Here is a 24,958-nt window from a genome sequence, read left to right on the forward strand (position 1 = left end):
TGACTCGACAAATTGGTACTATAACTTAGTGCCAATTTCGATAATGTTGAGCCGACGATTCATTTTTACAATAAGTTTTTGGCACGATTAATTCTTGAAATAAGTTTTCTAGAAGGTCAATTTGTCAAAATTTTGACTGTTACTCGTTGGGACTATGGACCTGTTCACTTTATAGCTATTTTCAACCTTTTCAAAATTTGGCATTGCCAAAATTTTGACAAGTTAGTAACATTACCAATTTTTGATAACATGTTGTAAACTTCTCTAGGCATTACCAATATTTAATAACAAAATAAATACAACTATATATTTTTATTAAATATTGGTATGGTTTAAAATGCCATGAATAGGCCCTTACATTGGTATGGGCCATTTTAAAGAGGAATAAGTTCACTTGGTGACCCTCGAAAGTGATTGGAATCTAATCCGTAACCCTAAACCACAAAACCGGATATCTTGACCCCCAAACTATAGAAACCAATGCAATTTGACTCCCTCAGCGGTTTTGGAGGGCAGTTTCGCTGACGTGGCGGTATTGACCAGATCTCCTTTACACGTGATGTTGACGTGGCGTTTAGGTGGCATTTCAATTAAAAAGTTATATGTGGGTGTGTGAATGACAAATGGGTCCCACGTATAACTTTTTAATTGAAATGCCACCTAAGCGCCACATCAACACCACGTGTAAAGAAGACCCGGTCAATATCGCCACGTCAGCGAAACCGCCCTTCAAAACTGCCGAGGGAGTCAAATTGCACCGGTTTTCATAGTTTGGGGGTCAAGATATCCAGTTTTGTGGTTTAGGGTCACGGATTAGATTTCAATCACTTTTGAGGTTCACCAAGTGAACTTATTCCTTTTAAAAGGGGAAAAAGAGGAGGGCTCGAGAAGGACCTGGAAGCTCCGGGCCACAGGCCACAGGCAGCCCATGGCCGAAAAAGCCCAACGTCCCCGCCATGGCCCAAAAAGGCACCCACCCGAAAACTCTCCCCAAACCCCTCGTCCTCCTCACCGTCGTCTTCCCCGCCGGCCGCCGCTCCCCTCCTCGCCACCGCCGCCATGCCTTTCCACTTCCAATTCCCATGGCTCCCCAACAACCCCACCTCCTCCTCCTCCTCCCCAACGAAACCACCTAGCCCTGCAATCCCCAACCCCTTCCTCCCCATCCAGGCCGGCCTCGCCTCCTTCCTCTCCTCCCTCCCGCTCCCACGCGCGGCCTTCCCGCCGCCGCCCTGGGCTCGCATCTCCTCCGCCTCAGCCTCCGCGGCCTCGGCCTCGGCTCTCCCCGTGGCGGAGATCGAGGAGCGGCTCGCGGGGGTCCCCGTGTACGCGCTCGCCAACTCCTCGCAGGAGTTCGTGCTCGTGTCGTCCGCCCGCGGTGGGGGTGGGGGTGGGGGAGGTGCCCGGGCGGCGGTGCCGCCGCCGGCGCTCGGGCTCCTGTGCTTCCGGAGGGAGGACGCCGACGCCCTCCTGGCGCAGATGGACGGGGACATGGCGGCTGGCTCCACCGTCGTGCCCGTCGCGCTAAACAAGGTCGGTTGCTACTCAACTTAGTTAGTACTCAGGTGTTGCTCGATCGAATCCTTGAATGCTTGAATTCGAAGGAGATCATTTCTGTACTTTAGAGTACTTCGTGCAGTTTGGAAATGTGATTATCTTACGACGTTGGAAGAAAATTTCATCAGTTTCCTGGTTCACATAGTTATCCAACTTCTTTACATTGGAAAATTGTTCATTTTCCTGGTTGCTGTTGCTGGCCCCTGAACTTGTCGGGGGCTCGCAGGCCGAGATTTCCTCACTGCCTTGGAAGAGTATATAGGATAAAAAGAAAAAGGAAAATTTCCATTTTACTCTGCGAACTATTTCGTGGGAACACCTAACCCTTAAACTATTTCTCAATCTCATTTTACTCCCGGAACTACTTAAAACGTCTGCCTTTACTTCCTAATTAAAATTATAATTTTTTGTTTCTCCTTATACAAAACAATTTAAAATTTGGTAGAACCATACATGACGATGTAACTTACATTTACAGAATTTTTCATGACAGTTTGCATTTTGCATGCTGTTATTAGATTCTTCTAACCTATGCATATAATGATTAAAAACTGTAAAATCACAGAAAATATCGTCCTACAATATGACTTACATAAAGAGAGGAAAAAGAAAGAGAAATGTCACTAGGGAGTAACTGGGTCATTTTCATTTGTTTAGGGAGTTCAATGCTTGGTCACACTAGTTAGGGAGTAAATGGACTTCTCCACAAATAAAGGGAAATTATGATCAGCAAACTGTAGAGAAGACAACCAAAAGTGGCAAGGCAGCAATTAGCTTCTTTGGGGGTGGCAAATAATAGAGTAGCAATGTCAGGAGTAGTACATGACAATTCTCCCACCTTATATATGATCTCCCTTTTTTCAGGTTATCCAACTTAAGTCCGATGGTGTGGCATTTAGATTTGTTCCTGATTCTTCTCAGGTGGCAAACGCAATGAAGGTAACATCCTTTTCAAGTACATTCAACATCATTTGATTTTGTGATACCTGTATAAAAGAAAGGAAATTGTGTTGCCAATAACAACTGTTCTGTTAGCGGGGAACCAAATTATAGAATCAAAATATTTTTTTTGCCAGTGATTAGTGAACTGATTTTCTACCATCGATAATGTAATAAACAGGTGCACCAGTTGAAGACATATCAGTGCCTAATAAGTCTTTTTTTTTTATGAGAAGCTTAAAAGTTATTATATTATAGAATCAAGATATTTCTTGCCAGTGATTAGTAAGTTGATTTTCGACCATTGGTAACATAACAGGTGCACCAGTTAAATACATATTAGTGCCTAATTAAGTTATCAGTTTTTTTACGAGCCTAATAAGTTCTCACTATACCAGTTTATTTATCTTATTATGTTTTCTTATGTGACGTAGCAGCTATATGTATCTTTGCAGTTAATGGAAAATGAAGGCCAGTATGTGAATGATGGATTTCCAGGGGTTCCAGTTTTTCAGGTTTGAAATTATTGTGAACTATGTATCATTCAATAGGATGGAACTGATATTAAGATAAAATGTACAGGACATATTTGTTATTATTCCTTAAGTTTATAGCAGTGAGAGATGAACAAGTATATAAAGTTCAAGCATATTTGGAAATTATACTGTAACCTCGATAGAAATTTAGTATAGTATAAATGAACTATCAATTGAAAATTTACGTTTCAGTTAAAAGATGTACCAGATATAGTGTGAGGATAGGCAGTAGACATTCTTTTGAAATAGTTTCTACGCTAGATTCCCATCTAAATTAAAACATTACAGTGCTAACATTTTTGAAGATAAGATACATCTTTGTACTTGGTTATAATAATAACCCAAGCAAAAGGGTGCCACTAATCAAGGTGTAATGTACGGGCGCACGTACACGCGGCGTCGCAGGGCACGCGATGTGCGCCGCGCTGCTGATCGAGCAGCACGCCTGAGTCAGCCGGTGATCACATCAAGTGGCTAAGATTAGAAGGAAGAGAGTAATTGGTTGTTTCCTTTTTGTTACTTTCCTTTGGCAGTCCTTAAGTTTAGGAAGAGTGGTTGGGCCGGAGGCCATATATTCCTGTAACCGCACATTGAGAAAAAGGGGGAAGAATCATTCAGTCTAATCTCCTACCTCTTCTCTAAGCCACGAGCCTGGGGGCAAAACCCGGCGAGTGTTGAGCGACGTGGGGGTATAACCCCGTCGTGTTTACCACGGAGCGCGGGTACGAGCTCCGTAGTAGAGGCCCGGCGTCCCTGCCGCATACCGCCCTTGACACAAGGACAACAAAAAGGAAACTTTGAAATGCTCATGATTTAATCCTGATTAGGTGCTGCATGATTGATAAAGCCCATGCATAGCACACATTCCTTTTTTTCAGACAAAAAAAAATATGCCAGATAACCAGATTCCTACACTCCTCTACATTTGTTTTTTTTCATAATGATGAGCTCCATTATGTCCAGGGCCACCATTGACACCTTAGTTCTCTGTTTTACCATGTTATCAGACATTTTATGCTACATGTAACTGTTTTTCCATCTGACAAAAAAACCCACCCTTCTAGAGCATTGCCTTTTGGCTAGCTACCATTTCTCTTGGAAGTTGAGGTATTGTTTGGTTTGGGGAATGTGATGTTAGGGGTGATGTGGAACAATTCCTGTTAGGTGTTCCATAATTCCATTGAGTGGATTGGATGGCTTCATCAAAGACATCCACATGGTCTGCCTCTTTTTGGTTGAAGTTCTAATGCTTGTGCTTGCCAAGACAGTGACAATGGACAAATCGGTTCTGCCTCCACATTCTAGAGCATCATCTGAGTTGTACATGAGCCCAGGGCATGAGTTGGATGAGTTTGTCCAACAGAACAATTCAGCTATCCCATCTGTCATTTCTAGGGAATATACCATGAAGTGGAGCCATGACCCATTGCTTCTTGGCCCAGGAACCAAACATGGGGTTGTCCCATCTTCCTGAACCTCATCATAATCTCACCCTGTTCCAGCTCTCGTAAGTTGTAACATCAAATGCTAGGTTTGGGGACAGGTTACCTGTTCGGGACTTGTGTCCTGCCCCTTATTAGTCACAGTGTGCTGTGTCCATCATTTATATCCTGTTATCAAAAAACATATTATATTTTTGTACTATATCTCATATTCTTCTCGGGTTGATCATGACAATAAACTAGCAAACTAATGACCAATGATCTATCTTCAGTCAAGGAGTCTAGTCCTGATGAGTGATAACAAGAGATATCGTCCAGTTTTCTTCAGAAAGGTCAGGGATAATTTCTCAATGTTTCCCTTGTGAACATGGGTTATTCTTCTTTTCTTGCTTCAAAGTTCTATGCATGTTTAGGAGGACTTGGATAACTCACTACATCGAGCCTCTCGTGACCAGCAAAAGCCTAACCCTGCTGTAAAAATGGGTGACATTCAGGTACCACATTCCTTGCTTACTTCTGTTTTGTAGATTGAGTAATAAACTTTTGGATTTACAGTATATGGATTTGCTTCTTTTTTCCAGGTTTCTTCTTTGGAGAATATCATCAAATCTATGAAGGTAAATGTTAACTGCATTTCAGTCAATCTTTTTCTCTTTCAAATTATATTGTCGTGCTGAATACTATGGTTGGATCCTTTTTTATTTAAATCTATATTGTTACTGTGAACTATTTAAAACCAGAGTCTTGAGTTTGGTATTCTGTGATCCCACCTATGTTTGCTGTATGAATGTGAACACGTTGTATGATTTTGATGAACATTTTATTTATTCAAGTTGATCTTACCAAAATTAATATGATATATTTGCAGGATAGCTCCTCTTCCAAATGGGATGATGCTGTTTTTATTCCTCCAGGATTTGATCTTGCTACTAGTTCAAAGCAATCGAATCATGACAACTAGATCTTTATTTATGTTGAAGCTGCTTAACTGCTCTTGTCATGGAAATGCTTACATGAACATATTGAAGAAATAGAATACATGTTCATACCATACTAGCAACTTGATAATGGGTAATGCAATTATAAGTTTGTCGTTCCTTATCTGAGCTGTATGCTGTGCAATGTTAATTAGTGAAACTGAAGGAACGACTGTAGCTCGAAGTCCCCTCTAGTAAAATGTTGCCCCATATATTTTTCTTCTAAGGATAAAAAAATATGATAAAAAATGATGCTACATAATTTCAGGATTGTAGAATGTAGAGATATTGTACACTTAGTCATGTAATCTGTACGTCTGCCAACTAGTTTTATCCCAGTGTGTAGTGTCTACATATATATACTTCTTGATCCTCCTTTCCCATTTCAGTATCTTGGGAAAATCTTTACCGAAGGGTCCAATATTTGATGTCTATGCCTTGATATACAAAATAGAAATATAGTTATGCATTATATATTATTTTTATTAAGAAAAGTAAGCCATAGGATGAAAAATCCAATCTGCAAGCGATATTATTGAAATCATAGTAGCACATAATAATGGATCACATCAGATACAAAGTAGAACACAGATATTTCCACATAAGAATCAACAGCCAAGATGCTTAAACATCGCTCTTCACTGAAGAGCTATAGTCATCTTGGTCATCGTAGTACTTGGACCACAGCATGATGCCTCCGTATTTCCCTGAGCTCTTGATCACTGGAAGCACCTGTGACTTGAGATCATCTGCTGGGATGAAACCGCTCCCAGCCGCCTGGGGAGATGCAGGAAGGCCAAGAAAAATCTGCTTTGCTGGGACTGAAAGCCACTGCTTCCATGCATCAGCAAGATTAGAGGTGCTGCCTGAACTGTACTGGCAGGGAGGGTTGTTGTAGAACTGCACCCAGACATAGTCGAAGAGGCCAGTGTTTAGAGCATCACCGATGCAGGCATCAGGGAATGGGCACTGCGGCGCAGCCGTCAGGTATACCCTCCTTCCAGAGTTACTGTACCCTTTCAGGTACCTGGCAAGATCATCCCAGTGCTGGTTGGTGCCGCCCTCAATGTCGAAGTCAATGCCGTCAAGGACCGCGTCACCTAGAGGGCGAGAAGATGACTGGCCTCCCAGGAAGTTGTTCCACAGGTATGTTGCGACATTCTTGGCATCCTCTGATGATGAAAGGTAGTAGCTTCCTGCCCCTCCGCCTATGGAGAGCATGATCTTGACTCCGCGGCTCTGGCACGACTTGATGTCGGAGCTCTGGCTGGCGCAACCGCCATTGGTTGGGTCACAGTGGCCTGCCAGGTTGAAGACTGGTGGCTGGCCATTGCCGAAGGCCGCGAGGAAGGCGATGTTGACGAACTTGTAGTTGCCAGTGGCGCAGGTGTCTGCCAGTGTGCCCTCCCCGTTGTTCTGGCCCCAGTAGATAGCAATGCTACCGGCTTGTGAACTGACGAATTGCGAAGCAACTGCTGCGATGAGCAGCAGCTGTAGCAGGGATGATTTGTTAGCCATTTGTTCAGAAGAAGCAATGCTGCTTCTTCCAATCTGTCTGTCTGCTGATGGCACTTGGTGGTTTGTTTTGCTGTTTGATGAGAGCGACTTGAAATGTTGCTCTTAATATAGGGAAGATGCTGGTAGCATGGAACTGTTTGCTCGCTGTTATTTTCGTTATTGTTTATGTGCTCTGCGTTTTCTGTTGGGCAGATGAGAAACTCCGTGTACTTTCTGTTGATAGAGATTGCTGAACACATATGAATGTGTTCAGCTAGCAACTCGGAATTAACGGCAACGGTGGTTCATTGCCTGCGCTTCGGTTGTTCAGGATATTATATTCCTGATACTTGAGCATAAAAACTTGTAAGGCGTATGGCCATGGAAATGCGAGAAACGAACGTGTGATGAGTCTCCATCAAAGATATCAAGGAGAAGGGGTAAATATATGACGCTTAGGGCAAAGCTATTTAGACAAAATATAGCTTAATTAGCTTGTCTTAAACATCATATACTATAATGCGGAGGTAGTAATTATTTGGACTTCAGCTGTACTCTCAGCTCACATACATGTGTGCTGCCGTGCTGAGTCTGTTGTTTTTTCTTTAATTTAACTAGCGTCAGATCAGCAGAACATCCACGTTCAATTAAAATTAACAGGAAGTAACTGTGTTCGGGTATCCTGGTTCCCATCCGGAACTGTAATCATGGAAAACGGAGCGGTCGATTAGTACGCAATTAATTAAGTATTAGCTAATTTTTTTTCAAAAATTGGATTAATTTGATTTTTTTTAAACAACTCTCGTATAAAATTTTTTTGCAAAAAACACACCGTTTAGCAGTTTGAAAAGCATGTGCGTGGAAAACGAGGAAGAGGGGTTGGGAAAAGAGCGTGCCGAACACTCCCTAAAGCTAAGCTGAAGCTAGGAAGTATACATGAACGATGCTTTGGTTACTTTGTTGTCAAAATTAACCTTATGAAATTTTGGTGCTATCGAATTTCGGTAGCTTCAGATTTTTTAGTTTGATGTCTTTTCGAATTTCGGTAGCTTCAGATTATTTAGTTTGATGTCTTTCAATTTTTTTAATGTTTTTATGAGAGGAATGTTTTGGATCGGACTGCCAAAATTAGGATGGTATAGGTGACATCATGTTTAGTTTATTAGGTATCAAAAATTGGTCAATTCAAAATTTGGTAAGGTTGAAAGCGGCAGTAAATCTTAACAAGCTCAATATAACCAATTGACCCAGAGTGGAAGCAAAGAGAGAGCAATCGAATGAAGTAACAGCAAATCAAAGCTTGCAACAAAGAAGCACCACCAACCTCCTCTCCGCCATCGCCACTTCCCACCATGCTAGCGAAGAAGAGGAGGGAGATTAGAAGAAGCTTCTGAGTCAGAGAACAAGCTCTCGTACAAGAACGCAGACGCACCGCCGCTGCCATTGGCGCCGGCTGTGGGTGAGCTGATGGTCGTGTACCGTGAGATTGATTAAGTTTGCATAATGATTGGATTGATAACAGTATGGAGTGCATATAGGCACAAAATAGAACTGGGAAAGATATTGGGAGGATTAGCTAGAAATAGAACATACGATACATGCCATATGCACGAAATGTGCTTACATCCCCAACCCCGAGCAGTGTTATCGTCGGCTGGTCAGACATTGAGACGGGAATGGAACTCTGAAAAAATAGCACTGGGAAAACCTTTGGCAAAAATATCAGCATACTATGAAGTTGTCGGAACATGGAGAACACAAACAAAACCAACAACCCCCTGATCACGGACAAAATCTACATCGATCTCAACGTGTTTGGTGCGTTGGTTCTATACTAGATACGTAGAGAGGTAGACGCGCTGACATTGTTGCGATAGACCAGTGTAGCACTCTAGCTTGGCTGGTAGGGGCATGTAGCTTATGCAATAATTGGCGAAACCAACATGTCTACGGAAATCTGGATTTTCACATGCTGGCAACCACACACATGCGATAATGTAATTTTGCAGGCGGGTACGTTACGACACTCGTCTACAAAAAGATTTTTGGCAAAAAAATAACTCCCAAAAGATTCCAGAAACCCTAGCCTCGATCCCCAGCCAAAATCACAAAAATAGTTGACATCGCTGTCATCTTCACCATCCACTGGTCGTCGGCGCCGGCCTTGCATCATTGCCGTTGACCTTGCTTTCTGAGCTAGATACAGTGGTTCCACCACCACCCCTCCCCACCCATTCGCCACCTCCGGTAGATCCACCCATCATGGGGTTGGCCTAGCTCCCTCTCTTTGCTGCCCACCAGCCAATGTCCACCCTGGTTGACAAGGAGGGGCCGATGCACCACCACCCTAACTCCCTCTCGTCACCGCTCGCCGGCCACTCCCTTTGTTGGCCATCGAGGAGGAAAGAGGGAGGAGAGGAAATGATGTCGATAGGCGATACCCACATACGATAATTTGTAGAATATGGGGATCGTTGGAACCAAGATATACACGGGATCGAATCTAGAAGATAAGGAACAAGGGTTTATACTGGTTCGGGTTCTCAAGATGAGTAATAACCCTACTCCAATTTATATGTATATATGGATGGGAATACCACATGGATTACAATGAGGGAGTAAGATGACTAATCTAATCCGCCAACTAGGACCTGCCGAATAAATCTTGGCTAGGGTTGGTGCTAGAGTGGGAGGTGGTGTTTAATGCTTAGAAGACCAAGAGACGAGATTGTCGCCAAGAAACATGGCATATCCAGAAGTGGATTTTCTTGTATGGAGACAACCAGACCAATTAGTGTCAAAATAGGCCACTAACTCGATTGGAGTGGAGCACTGAAGATTAAGTCCATGATCTCGAGTGCCACGTGCATACCGAAAAATGCTCTTGAGAAGAGCCAGATGTGGCTATCAAGGATCATGTATGTGAAGACAGACCTTGTAAATATCATATGAAATGTCAGGCAGAGTGAGAGTAAGGTACTACATCGCACTGGCCACGAGAGCACCATCGGTGAAAGATAACTTGGAGTTTGTGTCAACCCGTGAGGTAAAAGGTTTGCAGTTTGCTATAATAGCACGTTCAAGAATGTCAATGCAGTATGTGTTGACTAAGAAGAAGGCCAGAGGGGTGCCGACTCACACTAATCCAAAGAAAGTGATGCAGACTACTGAGATCATTCATGGAAAACTCCAACTGAAGGGCGGTAATGGTCTAGCGCAGAAGGGCAACTAGTGTCAGACTTAGCCTCAATGAATCCGATGTAGAACAAAATAAAACTGACAAACTGAATATACATGCATGAGGAGCCTACTTCAACTCGTAGATAGACTTGTTAGGACGAAACACCATGTTAGACTTGGTAGGATCAACAAAACCAACAGGTTTAGTTTAGTAGATTGTCTTCTAAAGTGTGACATGCAATAAAGCGGAGTTCCTAGCCTCAAAATCGAGGTCCCACACTAGTAAGAGTGGCCCCGGTGAAGGGAGGTTAGTGTAGGAGACCTAGGCTGTGTTCGCTAGAACACGTTCCCATCCGGAACAATGAACACGGAAAACGGAGCGGTCCATTAGCGCGTGATTAATTAAGTATTTGCTAAATTTTTTTTCAAAAATGGATTAATTTGCTTTTTTTAAGCAACTTTCATATATAAACTTTTTGCAAAAACACACTGTTTAGCAGTTTGAAAAGCGTGCGCATGGAATACAATGGAGAAGGGTTGGGAACCCTTGGGTCCGAACACACCCCTAGCGCCTGGCCCAAGAGGTTAGGAGATTAGCTCACCCATGCCTAGATTGTGTTGGCACAGGGGTTCAAGGGAGTTGGCCGGTAAAAAAACTAGCATTGGGCCGAGCCGACAATGTGCTATTGTCCCCTAGTAACCTGGTTGCTAAAGGTGGCAATAGAGTTGTTGCCCCCCGGTTTCTAGTGCCTTCCTCTTGGTTGATAGCTTGGCAAGGCTTGAGATCAATCGAGATCTGGCTCCTTGGAATCCCTCAACGAAGAGTAGGATCATTGAGATCATAGCTTTGGTGAAAAATCGTTATCTCCTTTTGTCCCACTTTGATTTCCTTGTGATTTCATATCCTTGTTCACAGCAGTAGTTTGCATACGTATTTATCGCTTATTATCCTTCCATCTAGCTATCACCTCTCTGTGTTCCATAAACACGATCGTTGGGAGGTGTTGTTAGGGGCCAGAATATCCTGTATTTAAGACCGAAGTGCAGAATGCGTCGTCTAGAGTCTTCGATGTTTGGGCTGGATATTTCGGTGGAGAATTGAATTATGCTATGAGTGATTTTCAAGAATGCCTATTCACCCTTCTCTCTAGGAGATATCATGGTTCTTTCAATCTTCTATTCCCACTTTCTCATCTCCAAAGTTATTTTTACCTTTTTTTTTATCTTCTAATAAAGAACAGGGTCACAAGAATGGATCAATGAGAAGCTTGTAATCTTGAGTTGTTGGTCGGGGTTTGACAGCCTCCTGTCAGTGACAATATGGGATTTGTAACTTGTATTGTTCTCCCCAAAATCTTAATGAATTTGGTTGGCCTTGTCTTCATCCAACACGTTTAAAAGAATTGATCGAAGATGAGAACTTTGAACTTCCGTTTCAGCTTTTGGCATTGACAGTGTGCTCCTGAGCTGCACATCCTTTGTATAGTACTTGACGTCTAGCATAATATGCTTCTATACTCTTTTCTAACATTCCATGTACTAGCCACCATGCCCGCGCTTCGCAGTGGATTATCAATTTGTAAATTACTATAGTAAAAAGTTTCTCTGAATATTATTGGTTAAGCTACCTTGGATTGTATTAATCATAAAACTTGATATTTGTGTGTGATGGTGTTTTCTTTGGTTTGTCTGAATCTGTTTACTTTAGTTGCCACTGCATGTGTTTTCTTAGTTTGTAATGAGACGAAACCATGTGGGACACATTGCAACAAAGTATAAATTCACATAAAAAGTGATTAATTGTTTGTTCATGTACGTAGATTAGATAATTATAAATGTGTATATATTTTGTTTGATATAGTAAACATGATTCAGCAATATAAATTATTACTGTCACTTTCAGTGAAAACCTAAAGAGCATTCCATTGGTTTCAACTAAAAAGCCTTGGGGAATAAGATCAATGTGACTAGGTCTATATGCTCTATGTGAATTATCATAGTAAAAAGTTTATCTAACTAAAGTATTATATTTGTTAAGCTACTTTTGAATATTTGATAGTACTAATAATAAAACATGACATTTGAGTGTAGTGGAGTTTTCTTTGGTTTGTCTGAATATGTTCCTCTGAATATGTTTACTTGAGTTGGCACTGCATGTACTTTTTTAGTTTGTAATGAGATGAACATATGTGGGACGCATTGCAAGAAGTATAAATTCACAGAAAAAGTGATCAATTATTTGTCCCTATACTAAGATTAGGTAATTCTAAATGTATATATTTTTATTTAATATAGAAAATATAAGTCAGCAAAATAAATTATAAATCACTCTCCACTGCTAGACAACAAAAGTTAGCTATAGCCAGTCTCTCAGGAGAAATATTACATTTGTCTTCCCTTGTCAACATTTTGGATCACAGAATTACACCAATCTTAATAAGCGCACAAGGCAGGTATGAGGAAAAGTAAACATGTGCCAGTAAGAACAAGAGGGGAAAGGAAAAAAAAAAAAGACCAGCTACACGGCGGGTTTCCCCCCTCCTTGAATGTACAGACCACTTTATACCACAAGCATGCATATAATGGTATTCAAATCATTTATTGCAGCTCATGTCTTTATGCGCACAACAAAAGAACCTGCAATGTTTACATTATTGTCATATAGCTGACAAAAGGTCAAGGAAAATTTTCAGTATAAATGAACAAATATGTTATGCTTCTCAAAACTGCAAACCATCAACGAAATAGTTTAACCCAAAGCCATATTACAGCCCTTCCCCCTAGGAGATTTGAAATATTCATTTGTAGAATATTACTTCACATTTCAATGACCAAAAGGAATCTCTTTGGCTCAATAAATATAAGCCCTTCACTGAAAAAAAAAATCCTATTGAAAGAGTACAGACAACTAAAAGTCCATCACCAGAATGTTTCTATAAACATCTGTACAACCTTTTAAGAAAGGTAAACAGGAAATTGGTACTCATTTTCTTTTAAAAGTTAGCAGAAAGGGTTGAAAGCAGTTCACTAAGTGAGAAGGCTCCAAGCAGCCTAATAAAGCTATAGGAGGCATGTCCAGCCGTCCAAAAGAATGGAAGGTAGGCTAACTATTATTTGTTGGTGCCACATGTGGTGCACATAGGGCCTCGATTTGTTGCGTGGACTGGAGGAAATCAAAGTCATCTAGAAAGATACTAGTGGCTTCTTCCCCACATATCCATCCTTAAGCTGGAACTAGCTACCTGATCAGGTGGTTTCAAAATTCTATGGTTGGCATTGATGATTGGGCATCAAAGATGGCCAAATGAGACAGTGATTTTGAATGTGCTTGAATGGTCAAGTGATAAGGTTATTCGATCTGAGGTTACCAAATATCCACAAGGAAGAATCCTGTTTGTCATGTTCACCAAAAGATTTTTCACCAACTAATCTCATATGGAGACCCTCATCTTGAGTGTTATCTGATCTGATTATCTTATTTCAAATGTGAGCACTGCCCTTTTTAACAACAATGAGCGCAACTATACTATTCGACATTTCATAAGTAATAGTATTTTAAATGTTTTTAGTTAGTAAGTACGAATCAGTGTTATATTTATCAATTGAAATACTTTAATAGTTTTATTTTTGAAGTATTACGAGTTTAATGAGAGACAATGGTTAAAGTTGAATAATAAAGCTAGTGGTGGTAGTTATTTGAAAACAAAGGGTGTACCATCTAGTGAGTGCATTATGCAGCCTCATGGTGTTGCATGGTATGTAAAAGACATGAGAAGTGGTGCAACTCACATGCTGGAAGGTTGGACATGTCTGCAGTGACAGAACAAGAAATCCCCAAATTGGTCAAGGCACCTCTTATTATCCCGCATGGAAAGTACAGAAGCATGCTTGTTGTTTGGGCTGCGCTATCACCTAGTGTTGTAGAATCATTCTCAGTTGCATCCATGCTCTCTACAGATGGATCTACAGAAACACGAGTAAGCCACCGGAAATGGTTATCTTGAAGAACAAATGTGCCCTGCATATACGGAAGTCAAGTAACATCAGTTTTTTCACAAGTGCAAAATAAGGTATGAATTTTACATTCATTACCCTATGATTAGTCTTCAGATTGTCAATTTGCTTCTTGAATAACTCTGACCAAAAGTCTTTGCAGATAAATTTGATTGCTTCAAGATGATCACTAAATCGAGGGCGCTCCATAGTATATCTGATTTTGAACAGAAACTTTGGTTAACTTTGCAGCACTGGCCTGGAGGTAAGGAACCAATATAAAGAATGCAAATATTTCAGTGAGTAGTTATATTTGTGCTATAGAGTATTATACTTCTCAAAACAATCACCTAATGGCCAAGGAAAATAAAAAGACAACAAATTTAACTAGCTGTAAAAATAAAATGAAAAACAAAATTCATATTATAAAAAGAGGCAAAAGCATCTGCGTATCTGAACATTTTTTTTAAATGATACAAGTAATAAACTATAATTAAAATTGCCGGCATTTTCTTGTTTCACAAATGATTAGAAAACTATGAACATTGTGAATAGTTATGTTCGGGTTGAACTCTTTTTATAATTAGCTTCAAAATTATCTGCTCAAAGGTTCAAGAAAATAGTCATAAACAAGTGCTCAGTCATTGATTTTACATACCCTGTGCTACACACAAGACTATTAACTCAGGATGTCAATGGTTACTGAAGAAATGAATTTAATAATAATGGCCAAACCAATTGACACAGGAAAATGTGTGTATGATAAATGTATCAGGATAATGAACTCTCAAGTCTTTACTAAAGAAGCATTATCAACCTCTGCTGTATACGGACCAAAGCATGGCAACAAAGTTACTTTTAACAATTGTTCCAGCTTGTTGAGTCCTTCAAAGTTATGTATACCACTATACCAGGAACTCAACAAGTTTAGGAAATATATCATTGATTCCAAGAAGAATGCCAGGGAGTAATTAACTCCAGAATGCTATATGCCATCTAGATCTCCAAAGCTATATCATATGAATCTCAGAATCTGTACACCATGAATTGGAGAATATACTGCAGCCCAAAAGGCAAATGTTTTCGTATGCACTAACACCAGGTATGCAGTAAAACGAGTTGTACTATTTAAAATAAAATATTGTATGACTGTGAGCTTGTGATCACATGGTATATTTGTGACCCTATCTGGAATAGCTTGGTGCTGATGAAAACCAATTATCAGATGTATTGAACTATTGGTAAAGACTAACATTCAGTAAGTACAACAATGTCATTCACGAGGGGATAAATTGTTTATAATCATGAAGTTGTATAAACAGTTAAACACCAGAAAATGGTTAAACAAGTGCCCTGTTCGAGACGAATGGATATCCAAGTTCAGTTTCATTCAATCTACTGATGTAAAAAAAAAAAGATCAGTGGAATTTAGCACTATCTTGCGAAACTAAACTGATTGCAACTTAGCATCACACCACATCAGCATTTTCAGTAAGTTCTGCAGACAATTTTATAGCCCCTGTAATTCAACGGCAAGTGGCCTAGATTAGTAAGAACCTTTTCAGCATCAGGCTCAGGTACAAATTAAAGTAGTACCACCATATTTTGGTATTAAGGATAATAAGGTGGAAATTTCATTGCAGGCAAGGTCCTGTTCCCAGAGACCAGAACTTTTCTACAGTGAGGTTAAGGCTTGATACTATAGTCAAATCTGATTAACAAACACTTAGCTCAACCAAAAGCTAAGAGTTCTAGAAAATAGTCACAAACAAGCACTCAATCATTGATCTTACATATCTTGTGCTACGCACAAGAGGATTAACTATGGACGCCAATGGTTAGTGAAGAAATATATGAATAACGATCAAATACATTGACATGAGAAAATGTGTGTATTTTAAATGTATCATGCTAATAAAATCCCAAGTCTTTACAAAAGAAGCATATTTATCAATTTATGTCGCATACAATGATACAAACCAAAGTATCACTACAAAGTTCCTTTAAACAATTATTCAGTTAGTTGAGTCCATCGAACTCGAAGTTAAATATTCCAGGAACTCCACGAGTCCAGGAAATATATCATTAATTTCAAGAAGAATGCCTGGGAGTAATTAACTCCAGAATGCTCTATGCCATCAAGATCTTTAAAGATTCACACAAACCTGTGCACTATGCATTTGAGGATGTACTGAAATCCAAAACGCTCTACTAAAAGACAGGTACGCAGTAAAATGAATTGTACTACTTTAAATAAAATATTCTGGTATATTTATGCCCCTGTCTGGCAGAGCTTTGGTGCTGATGGCAACCAGTTATGAGATGTATCGATAAAGACTAATATGCAGTAAGTACAATAATGGCGTTCATGATGAGATAAACCGTTTACAATCACAAAGTTATAAACAACATCAGTAAATGGTTAAACAAGTGCCCTGTTCGAGATGATAGACATCTAAGTTGAGTTTCGCTCAATCTACTGAAGTTGAAAACAAAAAGATTTCATTGGAATCTTGAAATGTGTTATCCTAAAAGATTCCTCCTTTAGCATCACCAGCCACATCGACCTTGACAAGGCAGATGTGCTTGTGCAGGCTATTTTATAGCCCCTGTAATTCAACGGCGAGCAGCGTAAATGAATGAGAATCTGTTCTGCGAGTTCAGGTACAAATTGAATAAGAATCGAGGATCATGGAATCAAGGAAATAAGGTGGACATTCCATTGCAGGAAAGGCCCTGCTCCTAAAGACATGAAGTGCTCCGCGATGAGGGTCAAGGCTGATTAACAAACCCTCACCCAGGTCAACTAAAAGCAAAGGTTTCAAGATGTATCGGCGTCAACAAGAATCGAATGAGAGGCTAGTAGGACGAGCGAGAGGGATTCGTCAGTGTGGGTGGGGGTCGCCGGAAGGATCGGGGAGGGGGGCGAAGCAGCAGATCCATCCGATCCAAGAAAGAAACTGAGAGACAGAGACGGGGAGGGGGAGAGAATCGTTTGCGGTTTGTGTGGGTGTGCGTGGTACCTCTCGGTGAGCTGGTGGCCGACCTGGAAGCCGATGGCCTCGATGCGACGGGCGGCGAGCTCCGGCTTGGCGGCGTAGAAGCCGCCGCAGTAGGCCGCCACCATCTGCATGACCACCCCGTCGACGCAGCTCTCCGCCACCTCCCGCCCCATCCCTCCTACCTCGCCGGGGAGAGGGTGCGAGAGAGAAAGAGGAGAGATCCAGCGAGCGGAGCCAGGAGGGGGGAGGAAGGAAGCTGTTTGGATGGGTTCAACTTCTCCTCATATTGTGACCTCTAGCTTATATAGTTCTTGTTAAAATTTAAATTTGAGTAAATTTCATGAAACTATAGATACTTAGGTCAAATTATCATAAAACTATAGATTTAAAAATGTGTAACGTCAAACTTTTCTTGGAAGTACAGATTTAATGCACCATATACAAAACTACAGATTTAGTGATAAAGTTATCAAAGAACTACATATTCTAGAGTTTAGATAATAGTACTATTAATTATTTAAAGTCATAAAGTCTGTAGTTTTATAATAAAATAGTTTTTAAATGTGTAGTTTTGTGATAAAATAGTTGTTAAATCTATATTTCTGTGATATAAAACCTTAAATCTGTAGTTCCGTGATAAATTTGACACTAAATCTATAGTTTTATGAAACACATTCTTAAATATGTAGTTTTGTGATAATTTGATCAAAGTATCTGTAGTTTTATGAAATTTACTCTTTAAATTTTAAATTTTAATTTTGATGATTTTTTTATCGTAGTGCACTTTTCAGTATTTGTTTAAAATCGCTAATGACGTGTGTGTAGAAGGTTCACCCACAAATTTATGATTGCACAAAATTGCTAGTTGCTAGAAATTAATAATGGTCAGAACTCAGACCCCCGACTTCCGTGTCATCTCTCACGAGCGGCTCGGAAGGCGACGGCCACTCCTTCGACCAAAACCCTCACATCACCCCTCCAGCCAATCCCGATAGTGGAGCCGGCAGTGACGCCGCCTCCCTCTTTTTCCTTTCTTTTCTTCCTCCTTTCTCTTTCCTTTTTCTTCCCATTTTCCCCTTTGCATCCAGATCTGTGTGTGAGGATACTGTTGAGCACGCGGCTATATCGGATGAAGACGGGAGCCACGAGCTAGGCAAGGGCAACGGCGGCTGGGATCCGGCGAACCTGTGGTCACGGCGAAGATCCGGTGAGGCTCTCCAACCTCCTTCCTTCCTCAACTTGGTCCGACTGAGTCTGACTGCCAATGGGGAAGGTACCTACTAGTGGAGATTTTGTGGCCGGAAGGCTAGCGGTGGCGGTGTACCAGTGGCGTGCGCACCGACAAAGCAGAGCCCTAGGTGGCGATGCTAGTGGTACCGAGAGTGGTGGTGGATGGTGGTTGGTCAGCTTAGCAGCGTTCTAGGAACGACGCCAGGCTCAATAGCAGTGCCAAAAAGGTGGAAAGAAGGTGGTGAAGGTCAGCGGTGAAGATGGCATGGCAATGGTGGCTTCCCAAGAAGATAGGATGTGTTGACGGCTTGAGAGAGGTGGTGGTATGCGGCGACGATGGCTCTCTAGCGAGATAAGCTACCTAGCTTCGTGGAGGTTGTTGATTGCAATGTCAACAGCTTGGCGGCAGAGGTTCTCCAGTGAGATAAGCTTCGGTGGCTCGGTGGAGGTGAGGTTCTGCAGCAACGACGGTGGGGCTGCAGGAGCTTGTTCGCATTGCAGTGCGATGAGTACCATATTATGTGACGATGATGGCTTAGTAGTGACGACTTTTGGCCGAGATAAGCTGCAGCAACTTGGTGGAGGTGGTGCTCTATGGCAGCCACAACATGACGCGATGGACTCATCTAAGCTACATGATTGTGGGTTGTTTGGGTGGTAGGGTGGGCTAGCTCCGCGCATCTCTACGAAGTTTGAAGCCTTGATGCGAAGAGAAGCTTGAAATTTGTCTTTTAGTCTTTTCTTTTCAGTTGTTGTTTTCCTTGTATCTCAGTTTTGAGATTTGGAATGTATACACTTGTTATACTAGCATTTGGCTATGTATATCTATTTTTGGATATAGAGGACGGATTTATATCCATTATTAAAAAGAAGAAATTAACCATGACCAGTTCCTCTTTGTAGCCATTAGGCAGTTGATTGTTTTATTTTCTACCATTTGATTCAAGCAAACAATGGTGAACATCTGTGCTACCTGGATTTTTTTAAGTTTTGGTCCTTTTTGAAAACTTATTTTACAAATAGATTTTGACAACATCTCAGCACCAATGACGCTGGCACACTCTCGTAGGCGAGATGTAGAGAGGTCAACGCCAAAGATACTATTGCTGATGACCTATCTGTAAAATGAATTTTTTGAAAAGGGCCAAAATATAAATATTGTTTTAGAAATAGGTCCTCAGTGCTAGTTTCTTTAACACCGACCCCTTTCGCATCAGCAACTTAGCTACCACAAGAGGGCTAGGGTGCCGGCGCAAGTGTTATTGGCATCGAGACATTGAACCTTGACAAGAGGGCTAGGGTGCTGGCGCAAGTGTTATTGGCATCGAGACATTGAACCTTGACGCCAATGATCCTGGCCCCGAGAAACGGGTATATTCTTGGAATAAGTTACCTGGTGTCTGGTATGATCATAATACCTGATGTGGTAGTAAAATTTTAGGACCTTAATATCTAGGGTTATATAACACATGCCAAAATCTAATTAGATCACAATTGGTTGGTAGGTTTTTATGAAATTTACTAGTTTTTTAAGTATTTTGCAAAATCCAATACCAATCTCCCTTCCTCAGTCCCTCTTGTCAAAAATAACAATTGGATAATCAATCACCTCTATAAAAATGCCTTGAATTAGAGAGCTTCTGATGCTCTGCATTCTATTCAAGTTACCAATTTTGCCTCCCTCTGTATCACCCAAAACCGAATCGTACTCGCCTGGTTAAGCTGTCACAAAAAGAACATGGAGCAACAAAGACATGACAAATGATATCTTACAGAGATCTGAGCTAGTAAATAAAATCATAGCAATCCAATCCCCCTTTTGTAAGAGTATGGCCATCACACAAGTTGTACATTTGCAGACTCAGCTTCTGAGAGAAAGAACCTGTGTCTGTAATATCTGGTTATCTTCCAATAACCGGTCATATTCAAGCAGGAGCTCCTCAGATTGCTTCTGTAGGGCATTGACATGTGCTTCGGCCTCCAATCTCTGCCTTTCATGCTCCTCCGATTCTGATTTTAGCTTCTTCATCTTTTCACTAAGGCTGGCTAATTCCGCACGAAGCTTCTTGACTTCCTTGGATTTATCTTCCTTGCCTTGGAGCTCAATTTGTAGTTTCTCAACCTCCTCCCTGGAGGTGTTTGCGGTTTTCTTCAGTATAGTCAGCTTCCGGTGGTAGTGGTGTAACCGATCAATGACAAATGCAAGGAATAGTATGTACCCTGGAACATCAAGTAAACCATCAAATTCACTTGTATCAAATCAAATGGCCTACAAATATGTGCAGCAGGGTTAAAGGATCCTTCTACCCAGACAGTTATTCTGGTTTCCTGATTTGTTCCAGACAAATCTAAAGTCTATACACTAGAAATGATCCTAGTCTCCTTGTTTGTCTTTCCTTTCGAGTCTATAGAATAAATTTTGAGTACAAAAGGAAGGTCAAAAAACTCGCCTGTAGATAAGCAACATGTCTACCACACACAGTATTATCATTACTTCTTTATAAGTGCGACACAGTGAATATCACACAGACTACTAATATTTGTACTTTTATCAATTTTAAGGGATCAGAGTATATAGCTTAGTAACAGAATGGAACGCTTCCTCATGGGGAATGCCATTATATCTCAATATCTATTTAATCATATCCAGCATTATTTCTCCAATCCACATTACTTCATGCGATTTCCCAGGGGAAAAGCCCCACTACATCGACAGATACAATTGAAGGCACATAAGTTCGAAGTTAATATAAATGATTGGTTCAGGCCTTCAGGGCTTCTAATCTGCTCAAATTTAAATGCAAATTTTGAATTGAACTGGTTACCAAGCTGCTCACACACTCAAAGTCATTATTATATGTCTAGTTGAACAAAGAAAATAAATTGATGTCTTATCAGCAAGGATTATTTCTCAGGCACCAGGTACCCACCGCAGTTTACCAATGGAATCAGACTATATAAAGCTTATCCCTACAATAAAAGGACTTCCTTGACAAACTCTATGTAGACATGATATTTTGATCTGGTTCTATAATTTGAATCTTAAGTTGAAAGAGGATTTTCTTGAGTGACTCTAAATTATACGGTTAGAACAAAATTGCACCAACTCCGGTATATAGCATTATACATAATATATATAAAAAACATTTCAAAGAATAATACGGTTTTGCATTTATTTTAGATAATGGAAATGGATTGCACTCCCAGCCCCTGCTGTTAGGCACCCAGCCAACAATGCAGTTTTACATAACAGTACTGCTTTGAGATTTGTACATTTTGGTATTCAAAAGAGCGTCAAAGCTATTCATGATTCAACCAGTACAACTAAAGAGTAAAGACCCTATATCAATGGGAAATATCAACTACCATCCTTGTTTATTTTAGTGCAGGCATTTTAAGTTTAACTCTTTACAAAGTTAACTTCAATGCCTTGTTCTCTAAATTTTAGTGCAGGCATTTTAAGTTTAACTCTTTACAAAGTTAACTTCAATGCCTTGTTCTCTAAATTCCTTGTATGAAAATCCTAAATGTACTGCAACAATGCATACCTAAGCAATCGTGTGAATCGCAGAGCCACCAAGAAGAAACATGAATAATCACTGCTTACTACAATATTCATAAGTATTATCCAAACAAACCTTCAAACCATTACTAAGATGTTCACTTTCACAAAGTTCAATTTATTTGCTCACTGATGTCATTTTTTCCATTTCTCTATGAACCTGTAAGGATGTTTGTCATCAGTTCGATTGTATGGCATACCAGTTATCAAAATGGACACAGTGACAGACCAATTTGAATAGCCTAGCACCCTAGTTTATTTCATGACCTAAGTTCTTAGTCCAAGTCAGGGGAGTGGAATTTCGCAGTCGTAATATTTGGAACTTTGGACATTGAATAAACAGTAAAAAAAGTGCATCAATTCTAAGACTCCCTAAGACTAAAGTACAAACACTAGGACAAGCAACATACAAATTTGTCGCACGGACTGTTAGCTTTGTAAAGCATATAATTCCTGCATCTGAAAATTTGTGTTCCTGAATGACTAGGTGTATAAGAATAGACCTAAAAAAGCTTATCATTTTTTTCTAAAAAACTGCCAAAGTACAGAACTGATGAGTTCATATTGTGATCTGAAGTTCTGAACTTGTGCATGTTGAGACCTATGTTTCAATTCCATAGTCGACAGATCTTTTTAGTGGTTTACAGCTTCATAGCCTTTACATTCCATATTGGTTTCTTGCTAACTGGAGCTATTGAAACTTAGTGCTCATATGCTTCACTGAGATGTAGATTTGGAATACACAACATTCATTTTCTTATTTTTCATAAAAATCGAGAAATAAGTCATGGCATTTGGTGGTGTGTGCCTTGGATCTATTCTCTCTTTTTTTTGAAACAGTGTTTTCAACTTGAAGATACAGCACACACACACACACCACACACCACACAATGAGTTCAAATATGAGGAAAATAAATCTTCCCTTTAGCCTTTAGGACACTCCTTACTCAAACTAGAGTACTAGACATCATTTTCATTTTAGCAGCAGGAGGTTTCCTAGCTAAGCACAGAACAGGAGCTTCTACTGGCTGCTGACATGACTAATCAAATTTAGACGCAAGATGGGTAGTATTTATTGGTTCGAGTCAACACAAACTTGCTACTACTAGCAAGTTAGTAGCTTAGTAAGCAATCAATCATATAAAAACCTGAAACCACCATTATATATTCTAAACATGTTGACCAGCAGATCTAGATGCATTAAACAACACATATCTAGACGAATTCAGGCTAATAACAAGCAGTCAAGAAGAGATTGCCCAACAAACATTCCTTCAGATGAACTGCTCTCTTAATTACCAAAAAAATCAACTAAATCCACCCCTAAACCCCAATCATTGCCACCACCTACAGTACAATTGTACAGATTCCACCAAGTGGAGGTAAAAAAAATGAAAATGGTAAGAGACGAGGAAGAGAGGGGGATACCAATGAGGGAAGCCTCGAGGAGGTGCGTCCGCCATAGCACCTGGTCCATGGGGCTGACGGTGCCGAGCTTGATGCCGCGGTTCTGGATCCGGAGGATGCTGGCGACGCTGGACATGAAGATGACGAGCAGCGTGCACGCCAGCGTCTTCACCGCCGCGGGGCCTTTACCGTCCTTGGCCTGCTCCACGCCGCGCATCGCCAGCTCCCGCAGCGGCCCGATCTTCACCATCAGCAGCAGCGCCGCCGCGCCCTCCGCGAACAGCACCAGGAACAGCAGCTGAATCATCCTCGGCCACGCCCACCGGCGCTCAAGAAATCTTGGCCTCCTCCAAAATGTTGTGCTCCAGAAGGAGGGGGATTCCTTCCAAGAATCTCCCTTGCACCGGATTGGTCACTTCGCCGCGATTCTTGGCGGCTACAAGATATCGATCCCGCGAGCAATCTGGGCGTTCGGGACCGTGCCTGCAAGAATGCAGATGCTATGCCGACCTGGGGGAGGAAGAATTGAAGGAGAAACTAGAAGATTGGAGGGTGGGGAGAAAGATTGAAGGAAAGAGGAGAATCTTTTTGACTAAAGAAATGAATTTGGGACGAATGAGGGGAAGAAAAGCGGCGTGCCCATCCAACCTTTTTTTTGGCCTTTGCTGCTCCCCACGAGATGATTAGGCGCGCCGCACGCGAAGAACACGAATCACGCGAATCTGTGGGGGTTGCGGCGGATGGGGATTGGGGAGAGGAGGAGGGCGAAGAGAGAGCTCGGGTGGGGAAGCAACGAAAGCTCGCTCAGCTGCTCGGTTAGCAGAGTATGACTGTATGACTGAGAGCACAAGGTTATTGCTCTCCTTTCTCACTTTCTCTTTCAATGTTTTTAGCGTTAATTTGATGGGTTAATTAGATTCATGCCATTATTAATTTAATAATTTTAAAATATACTATTATAATTCATGAAATTGAAATCATGTCATTAAAATGTAATAGGTTTTTAGAAATGCCACTAATTTTTTGCATTTTTTAAAAAAATATGACCAAATTACCCTTATCTTGTTCCTTCATCCTCTTCTTTCTTCCCTCCTCTCTCTCTCTCATCTCACCTCTAGCATGCTCTCGTTGGTCACAAATGGGCACGGTGCATGTGCGTGCATACTGCTTAATCCAACTAGCCATTAAGCTAGCAAACCTACAGGAATGGACAATAGTTAGCTCACCGCATCATTCCCCCATCTTCTATTTGTTAATTTCATCGTCGGATGGTTTAATACGATATGCTTGAATGCTTGATAGTGTGACATCCTAGCCCAGTGCTTAATAGGTTTAATAGAATATTCATACCAACAAGTTACAACTAAATTGCTAGATGTAAGAGGGCCCGGCCTGGGAGAGGCGGGACATTGCAAAATGGTATCAGAGCAAAATGGTTATCAGAGCCGACTCGGCCCAGCCTCTTAAGGGGGTGAGGATGTGACATCCCGGCCCAGGGCTTAATAGGATTAATAGAATACTCATATCAACAAGTTGCAACTTCTTTTTCAGAAGCTGATCTATTCTTCTCGAGTGCGCACGAGTGAGGACAAAGTGTGCGCAGAGAAGATTTGTGTTGGTCTGTGAAGGCAGTCTA

The 24,958-nt window shown here is 41.0% G+C and overlaps 4 protein-coding genes across 6 annotated transcripts; 1 reads left to right on the forward strand and 3 right to left on the reverse strand.

The window, feature by feature from the left end:
- Window positions 1-992: 992 nt before the first annotated feature.
- LOC4342948 (protein TIC 22-like, chloroplastic) lies at window positions 993-5,575 on the forward strand. 2 transcript variants are annotated; one of them, XM_015789444.3, is made up of 7 exons: window positions 993-1,533; window positions 2,422-2,496; window positions 2,934-3,011; window positions 4,747-4,806; window positions 4,888-4,968; window positions 5,056-5,091; window positions 5,343-5,575. In XM_015789444.3, the coding sequence occupies exons 1-7, from the start codon at window positions 1,060-1,062 to the stop codon at window positions 5,433-5,435; spliced, it is 897 nt and encodes a 298-aa protein (XP_015644930.1). In that variant the 5' UTR covers window positions 993-1,059; the 3' UTR covers window positions 5,436-5,575. The 2 variants fall into 2 exon arrangements, with proteins under 2 accessions (XP_015644930.1, XP_015644931.1); XM_015789445.3 differs by having other exon boundaries at window positions 2,952-3,011.
- A 478-nt stretch (window positions 5,576-6,053) lies between these two features.
- LOC107281488 (acidic endochitinase) lies at window positions 6,054-6,969 on the reverse strand. Its single transcript, XM_015789447.3, has one exon. The coding sequence runs from the start codon at window positions 6,967-6,969 to the stop codon at window positions 6,076-6,078; it is 894 nt and encodes a 297-aa protein (XP_015644933.1). The 3' UTR covers window positions 6,054-6,075.
- A 5,498-nt stretch (window positions 6,970-12,467) lies between these two features.
- LOC4342949 (uncharacterized) lies at window positions 12,468-17,395 on the reverse strand. Its single transcript, XM_015792064.3, has 4 exons — window positions 17,145-17,395; window positions 14,221-14,338; window positions 13,918-14,146; window positions 12,468-12,765 (listed from the first exon to the last, which is right to left on the reverse strand). The coding sequence occupies exons 1-4, from the start codon at window positions 17,294-17,296 to the stop codon at window positions 12,737-12,739; spliced, it is 528 nt and encodes a 175-aa protein (XP_015647550.1). The 5' UTR covers window positions 17,297-17,395; the 3' UTR covers window positions 12,468-12,736.
- A 2,644-nt stretch (window positions 17,396-20,039) lies between these two features.
- Window positions 20,040-24,150, reverse strand: LOC9270888 (uncharacterized). Of its 2 annotated transcripts, XM_015792062.3 has the most exons (3): window positions 23,971-24,150; window positions 23,344-23,832; window positions 20,040-20,573 (listed from the first exon to the last, which is right to left on the reverse strand). In XM_015792062.3, the coding sequence occupies exons 2-3, from the start codon at window positions 23,627-23,629 to the stop codon at window positions 20,215-20,217; spliced, it is 645 nt and encodes a 214-aa protein (XP_015647548.1). In that variant the 5' UTR covers window positions 23,630-23,832; window positions 23,971-24,150; the 3' UTR covers window positions 20,040-20,214. The 2 variants fall into 2 exon arrangements, with proteins under 2 accessions (XP_015647548.1, XP_015647547.1); XM_015792061.3 differs by having other exon boundaries at window positions 23,344-24,150.
- Between the last annotated feature and the right edge of the window lie 808 nt (window positions 24,151-24,958).

This window comes from Oryza sativa, chromosome 7 (genome assembly GCF_034140825.1).
Source record: "Oryza sativa Japonica Group chromosome 7, ASM3414082v1".
Classification (NCBI taxonomy): domain Eukaryota; kingdom Viridiplantae; phylum Streptophyta; class Magnoliopsida; order Poales; family Poaceae; genus Oryza; species Oryza sativa.

Bases quoted from the DNA above. Each gene is read 5' to 3' on its own strand.
- LOC4342948 (XM_015789444.3), top strand. From the start codon at position 1,060: ATGCCTTTCCACTTCCAATTCCCATGGCTCCCCAACAACCCCACCTCC. The intron at 2,497-2,933 runs GTAACATCCTTT...GTGACGTAGCAG, and splicing joins AGGTGGCAAACGCAATGAAG to CTATATGTATCTTTGCAGTT. The intron at 5,092-5,342 runs GTAAATGTTAAC...ATATATTTGCAG, and splicing joins ATATCATCAAATCTATGAAG to GATAGCTCCTCTTCCAAATG.
- LOC107281488 (XM_015789447.3), bottom strand. From the start codon at position 6,969: ATGGCTAACAAATCATCCCTGCTACAGCTGCTGCTCATCGCAGCAGTT.
- LOC4342949 (XM_015792064.3), bottom strand. From the start codon at position 17,296: ATGGGGCGGGAGGTGGCGGAGAGCTGCGTCGACGGGGTGGTCATGCAG. The intron at 14,147-14,220 runs GTAATGAATGTA...CCGTATATGCAG, and splicing joins ATCTGAAGACTAATCATAGG to GGCACATTTGTTCTTCAAGA. The intron at 12,766-13,917 runs GTGAGTTGCACC...TAAACATTGCAG, and splicing joins CATGTCCAACCTTCCAGCAT to GTTCTTTTGTTGTGCGCATA.
- LOC9270888 (XM_015792062.3), bottom strand. From the start codon at position 23,629: ATGATTCAGCTGCTGTTCCTGGTGCTGTTCGCGGAGGGCGCGGCGGCG. The intron at 20,574-23,343 runs GTATCCCCCTCT...TTGATGTTCCAG, and splicing joins CCTCGAGGCTTCCCTCATTG to GGTACATACTATTCCTTGCA.